At 52.1% G+C, this 6,718-nt stretch overlaps 1 protein-coding gene across 1 annotated transcript in view; it reads right to left on the bottom strand.

Annotated features, from left to right (window-relative positions):
- Positions 1-442: 442 nt before the first annotated feature.
- Positions 443-6,718, bottom strand: part of LOC121694431 (protocadherin Fat 4) — a 90,092-nt gene continuing 83,816 nt past the window's right edge. The window contains exons 15-17 of the mRNA XM_042074598.1: positions 6,518-6,718; positions 5,016-5,277; positions 443-3,590 (exon numbers count right to left, since the gene is read on the bottom strand). The exon at positions 6,518-6,718 is cut by the window's right edge and continues 53 nt beyond it. Coding sequence (XP_041930532.1) covers positions 1,699-3,590; positions 5,016-5,277; positions 6,518-6,718 — 2,355 coding nt within the window. The 3' untranslated portion in view covers positions 443-1,698. The remainder of the gene's footprint in view (positions 3,591-5,015; positions 5,278-6,517) is intronic.

Genomic DNA, 6,718 nt, shown 5'->3' with positions numbered 1-6,718 from the left:
AGATAAGCACGTCGCATTCCGGGATCGTCGGGCCCCTGCCTGGCTCTGTGGGGCCAGATGTAAATAATTGCTGAAAGCAATATAGGGCCCCGCGTCGCTGTGTCCTCCCGGTGTTGTGCTTGGCTTGCGAGCGCGATGGCTCCGTTTCATTTGGGCCCTTGACGGCCTTTTTAAAATGTTTTGTTCCAGTCAGTTCAGGCTTTCTTTAAACTCTCGTCGGAATGCGCACAGGGCTCTGTGCGTATTGAATACCTTACCACCCACACTACCAAAGTGCTATCAAGGCCCAAGGGTTATGCTGAAGCTGTCTCTATTTTAGGACAACCCTCGGTTCCAAGGTTAAGGTTAAATTTGGCTCAATGCATTCTATAGATTTACATAGTGGTGTTAGGATGGAATAATGCATATTTTAAATAAATATTTTTTTTATTCTGTTATTGGCTTTTACATGTATAAAGCATACAGTATGTTATAGTTTTATCAAAAATGGAAAATACTGATGTTACATAAGTAACAAATGTAAAAAATAAGTACTTCAGTCTTACTTTCCCTGAAAGTAAGAACATAATTTCCAGCATATGAAAATATCCATAAAAACACTGCTTAAGTACTTTAAGTTAATAAACAGTAAAAAAACATAGAAACAGTACACCTTTAAAAATACTGGACCAAAACAAAAACAAACAAAACAAAACATACAACAACACCGAGAACAATGTTTTCCACAATTTTCTTCAAATAAAAATAATAAAAATGTACACAACTTCATAGTTTTTTTTTTTGTGGGGTGGGTTTGATGTTGGGATGGCGTCCATAAGCCATTCTCCAATCTTCCCTTTGGCCAGTCCGTGAACACTTTCAGCCTGCTGGATTCCGTCGCCGATGCAACTCAACCCCCAGTCCCCCGTAGCAACAACAACACCACAATAACAAAGAGAGCACTTCACCACTCTCCAATAGCTCCTCAAATGTCTATAAGGCAGACTCTTAATTATTCTCAGCTCTAAGAATGCTTAGCCTGTCATTCAGATAAGAAAAAACCCTCACAAAAGCAACAATGTAGGGGTAGTTACTAATCCTTTTCACATAACATTGGCAGGATTTGATTAGCGTGTTGGCTAACCACTGTGTTCATTTTTGCACTGAGGGGTGTATTTGATACGTACAGGTACACGTGGATCAAACACATGCTTCTCCTTATGAAGAATAACAGATGGGGAGGACACAGGCTTGGTTTCTGTAATGCTATGGCCTTGGAATTCAACGAATTCAACGTCTTGCTTCTCTCACTATCTTATCTCAAAAAGTTAAGAGCGTGACAGGAACATTTTGAAACCAAACTGTAATATTGGTAATAAGTGACAGTTAAATTTGATTTTGTGCATATGGATCCCCTTACAGGTCCAGACAATCGTTAGGACTTGGCCTCATTTTTAGAGCAAACGATGTCATGTTTGAACACATGGATGTTGACATCATCTGACAGATCAATGATCGTGTGAAGTTGACTGGCAAACAAAGAGCTGGCTGTCTATTGAATTTTCTGCCTTACTGCATTTAAGGTCGTCCTATTTCAAAAACAAAGAAACGAGAGTCCACGTACTTATTGCTAACATCCTCCTGCTCACAAAATCGGCACAGTCTTGATTTTTGCGAGTTGAATGAACACGATGTGCGAGTGTGAGCGAATAAATAGTCTCATACGTATTGCTCAGCCTCCCCTTCATTCAGGATGGTCACTGACCCGTCCCCACTGTTCATCTCAATGTCTTTAACCGCCGCGTTCTCGGGGAGCAGGGCGAGGTCTTTAAATACGTCCACATAGTGGCCGAAGCCGGGGCCCCAGTTCAGCAGGTTATCCCAGTTGAAGCTGCCCGCCTGCGAGCCCAGTTTGTGGGGCAGCGTGTGGTGGTGGTGCTCGGTGAGGGGCACCTGGGCGCCGGCGGCCGGGCCGCCCTCGGCCCTGCGGCTGGAGTAGCGCCGCTGCTTGAGCCGGCCGCTGTACTCCTCGTCGTCGGCGTCCGACTCGTTGACCTGCGAGAGCTTGGGCACGCGCGAGCCGTACGCCACGGGCTTCTCGCGGTCGTACTCCATCTCGGAGCAGGTGAAGGAGTCGTGCGAGTCGCTCTCGGACGACGACTCCGGCGCCGGGATGCCGTCGGCCGGGTTGCGCACGCGCGACAGTGGCCGCCGGCACTCGTCCTCCGACGAGGAGCGGCCGTGGTCGGCGCTGCAGATGCTGGGGTTGCGCGGGCGCGGCGTGTTCAGGCGCTCCACCTCCTCGATGGACAGCCCCACCGGCGGGCCCGTCTCCAGGGGGATCTGCTCGATGGGCTGCTTCAGCCGGCTCCCGGGCCTCGAGCCATGGCCCGCCATGGTCTGCGGGCTCTTGCTGCGCCGGCCGAGCCTCGTGGCGTAGTTGAACATCCCCTCGTTGTGCAGGTCCAGCGGGCTCCCCTCGCGGCGGGCCAGGTTGAGCTCCCGCGCGGGGCTGTTGCGGTAGAAGGTGGACGGCTTGGAGGCGAAGGGCGCTGGGCTGTGCCTGGACAGCGGGTTGGGCGTGGGGCAGGCCGAGTGGCTCAGCGGCGTGGAGCGCAGGCCCTGGGCGTACGCCGGCTGGTAGGTGTAGCTGCTGGCCCCCAGGGGCAGGGGCGACTGGCGGGCGAAACCCAGCGGGCTGTGCCTCTGGATGGAGAACTTGGGCGTGTGGCTGCGGAACTGCTTGTAGTGCTGGATGATGTCGGCGTCGGACGGCGCGATGCTGCTGGCGTTGTCGATGTCGTAGTGCTCGATCTCGGCTTCGGGGCCCGGGCAGGGGGCGCACGGCGCACTCGGGACCGTCTCGTTGCCGTGCGGGATGTCCGTCTCGTCGTAGATCAGGTAGGGGTTCTCGCGCTCGATGATGTCCGGCTTGGGGTTGCCCTCGGGCTGCTTGCGCACGGTCATGTCGTCGCCGTATGGCGGGATGTTGTCGGGGTCGTCGAAGGCCACGTTCTCGCTGCCCTTCTTCTTCTTCTTCTTCTTCTCCTTGGGCTTCTTCTCCTCCTTTGGCACTTTGCTCTTGTTGCGTCGGCCCTTGCAGTGGTTGCAGAGGATCAGACTGAGCACCACCAGAGCCAGCGCCGTGGCGCAGCTGCCCACGATGGCCGGCACCGCCCAGATGGGCAGCGTCATCTCCGAGGCGGCCGCGCCCGCCGCGCACGTGAACCCGCCGTTGGTGGCCGTCGCCTTGCAGACGGTGCCCTGCGGGCACTGCACGCCCAGGCACGCAACCAGCGTCTCGCACGTCCGGCCCGTGTAGTGCTCTTCGCAGACGCAGGTGAAGCCGCCGCGCGGGCCGCCCGGCTCGCAGCTGCCCCGGTTCTGGCACGGGTTGGAGGCGCAGTCGCCCGGCGGCATGCACTGGTAGGTGTACCACTGGTTGACGCACATCAGACCGTCCCAGCACGGGCTGCTCTCGCACAGGTTGGGCCCGCGGCAGCCGATCTTCACCGACGGGTCCGACTTGGAGATGGCCACCGAGCTGTGCTCGCCGCTGAACGGCAGGTTCTCACCGTTGTATTTCACAAAGGCGAAGCAGCCTTCAAAACCTGCAGAGAGAGAGAGATAGAGAGGGAGAGATAGAGAGAGAAAGAGAGAGAGAGAGAGAGAGAGGGGAAGAAAGAGGGAGTTGTTCAGATAACAGGAAGCCAGTCTGGAGGGAGATCAAGACAACAAATAGGCCGCGACGGGGTACCGTCCAAGTGAGCCGAGATTTATCACTTGTTTTCTTTGCCAACATTTAGAGTAAAAGCTATAATCAAGGCAGTCTTCTAAACTGTTTGGATGGGAAAACGGTGCAGAATCGGCCAATATTTCAACAAATTTCCTGTTGGAGGAATCCTCAACAAATCACTTCTCATCAAATACAATGGATAAGTGAAAGGAAACATTCCATCAAAAGGAAATAACATTAATATCTATAATATGTATAGATAAAAGTGTATAGAGTATATAGTATATACATGTATACAGTATATCTACAGCATAAACATATCTAAAATGCAACATTCCATGATTATTTATTAAACACGGGTTAAGGACATGCATCTGGAAGAAATATATTGTTGTGACAATTTTAGACCTCGCCTCACTTCACAATACGGGCTCACTAATGCGAATAGATGGAATCCATTGAGTTCATCCCAATGAAAAATAAAGCCCTTTGGTTTCTATTTACCAAATGTTACAGGCCTCTTAGCCATATCCCCCCACCCAACCCCTGGCAAGCACAATCACCACTTGGCACTGATCAGGCACTGTAAATAACGTGCAAGCTCTGCGCCTTCAAAACAAAACTCATCTTCCCAAGCAGCGCCACTGATATGGCGCGGTGTGAATGAGGCCCACAGATCAGACCCGATCAGACTTGTTGCCATATAAGTCCACCATTCCTTCCCCCTGCGATGGCTGTTTTCTGCCAGATGTCAAGACATTTAATGTCTCATCTCCTCCCTCCCTCTGGAAGACCTCCGTCTCACCTCCACTCTGAGTTTCCTCCAGTCAGACCCGTAGGAAATGTGAGCTGTGAATTAGGGGGCGATCCAAGGAAACACGAGGCCCAACAATAAGACACTAACCCCAGAAAGCCCTCTGGCTCGTCTGCGTGACTTGTTTGAGATTTTTTTTTTTTCGAGATTGAAAAAAAAAAAAGAAAAGAAGAGAAAGGAAAAGAGAGAGAGAGAGAGAGAGAGAGAGAGAGAAAAAAAAGAAAAAAAAAGAGGCAGCACCAATCCAAGGCATGATTCGTTTTGGCTGACACAAGACATATCTAGTATTGATCTGAGGGATTGTTTTGGAATTTCTTTTTGTATTGAACCGGTTGCAGCTCATTGAGAGGAAAGGAAAAGGGAAAAGACTGGCCCTGGCGGTTCTATAATTGACCTAATCATTCTGGTATTCCACAGAGGAAACAACCTCCATCGCCTTGGCGATGAACAGATCATTTTCTCGGTGCTCCTTCTCCCATTACTGACCTGGGCTTGATTTGGGCTGCGCTGGACCAGGAGGGACGCCTCCGACGGACATGGTCAGGACGTTGACCCCTCCGAAGTCCTGGGTGGTGTGTGGAATGACTCGGAGGTGGGCCCCGTCGAGGCGGAGCGAGGTGGAGGTTCCGTTCTTCTGGAGGACGAGGGTGTGCCACTGTCCGTCTGATAACGGCACGTCGGCCAGAGTCCGCTCCACCTTTCCCGCTACGCCCGCGTCCGAGACGTACTGCAGATTCCCGTTCTTCAGCTGTAGGAAAATAAACATGACAGGTCTTAGTCTGGGTGTGTGTGTGTGTTTGTGTGTGTATGTAAGAGCAGGAGCTGTTCATTTCAGTAGGCAGCAGTAGAAAGTAACAGATTAAAAGTTACAATGCTATTCCACATTCTCAGGTATGAGGCATGATATGGGATTCAAATGCTAAGATTACAGAAGGAGATCTACTGTAAAAATGCTCATGATGAAATTATTGGTCCATAAAATTAACCATTTAATGGCAAAAAAGGATAGGGAATGTAAGTGTGTGGCATCCCATTGGAATATATCCAGCTGGGGTTTTCTTTTCTTCCATTTGGAGTGCATATACTTCCTGAAGTTGATGTAAAGTGGTGGTCAGTGGGCTTTGGTCTGGGTCTGGGGGCCTCACCAGCCAACAGCACCGGAAAACAACACTGAAGGGGCCCCCTTTGTGGTGGGCAGAGAGGAGAGGAGAGGAGAGTCGAGGGGACTGGGGGGTTCGGAGGATGAATGAGAGCTCAGGCTGTTGGACGCATGCCCGGGATCAGTCAGGCCTCTGAACCGCATCAGACTGAGCGAACGCAGAGCTAATGGGGAGGAGGTGGTGAGGATGGGGGACCAAGGACTCATACACACGCACGGCACACACACACACACACGTATGCACACACACGCACGTGCGCAGACGCAGACACGCACACACACACACACGGGCAACACACGCACACGCACACGCACACGCGCACACACACACACACACACACACACACACACACACACACACACACACACACACCAACGCCACCATCACCCAATAACCGCAGCCAGGACTGCTGCTTCCACTTGTGCTTCTGAGGGTGGTGGAGGGCTGGGGGTTTGGGGCTGGGGGCTGCAGGATGATGTTTTAATGGGGAAAGGGCTGGTGGTTTAGGGCTGGGGTTTGGGTTATAGGGGCAGTGGGTTGAGAGTGGGGGGATGCTGGAGATGGATGGGGCGAGGGAAAAATGGGGGAAGTGTGAGTCTTCATTTAACTGGACCCAGTTCTTTGAGCTGAGCTAGTAAAATAAAAAATAAAAAATTGAACCCTTGTGACGCTGGTCTCCATCTCACCCCCCTCCCCACATCCTTTGGTCGGTGCCTGTTTCTGTTAAAAGAGGTCCCTCCTGAGTGAAACCACTTCCAGGGGCCCACATACAGCAAAGCACAGCGAGCGTATTTTTTTAACGCTAACGTTTCACTGCTCTGAACTCACCTTCACCGTGGTGTAGTTGCTGCTCTCCTGGACGTGGAGGAGCGTGCCGCTCTTGTTGCGTGTGCGGAACTTCACCTCCACGCTGCTATCCCTGGGCCTCTCTCCACCGGACCCAGGTCCAGACGCCGACCCAGACGTGGCCCCCGAGGCCTGCAGGGCCCTCCGCAGCAAGATGTCCCGCTTCCGACTCTGGCTCATGGA

The sequence above is a fragment of the Alosa sapidissima genome, chromosome 20, assembly GCF_018492685.1.
Source record: "Alosa sapidissima isolate fAloSap1 chromosome 20, fAloSap1.pri, whole genome shotgun sequence".
Taxonomy (NCBI): Eukaryota; Metazoa; Chordata; class Actinopteri; order Clupeiformes; family Clupeidae; genus Alosa; species Alosa sapidissima.
Note: the sequence above shows the minus strand (reverse complement) of the source record. Positions and strands in the feature narration are given on the sequence as shown.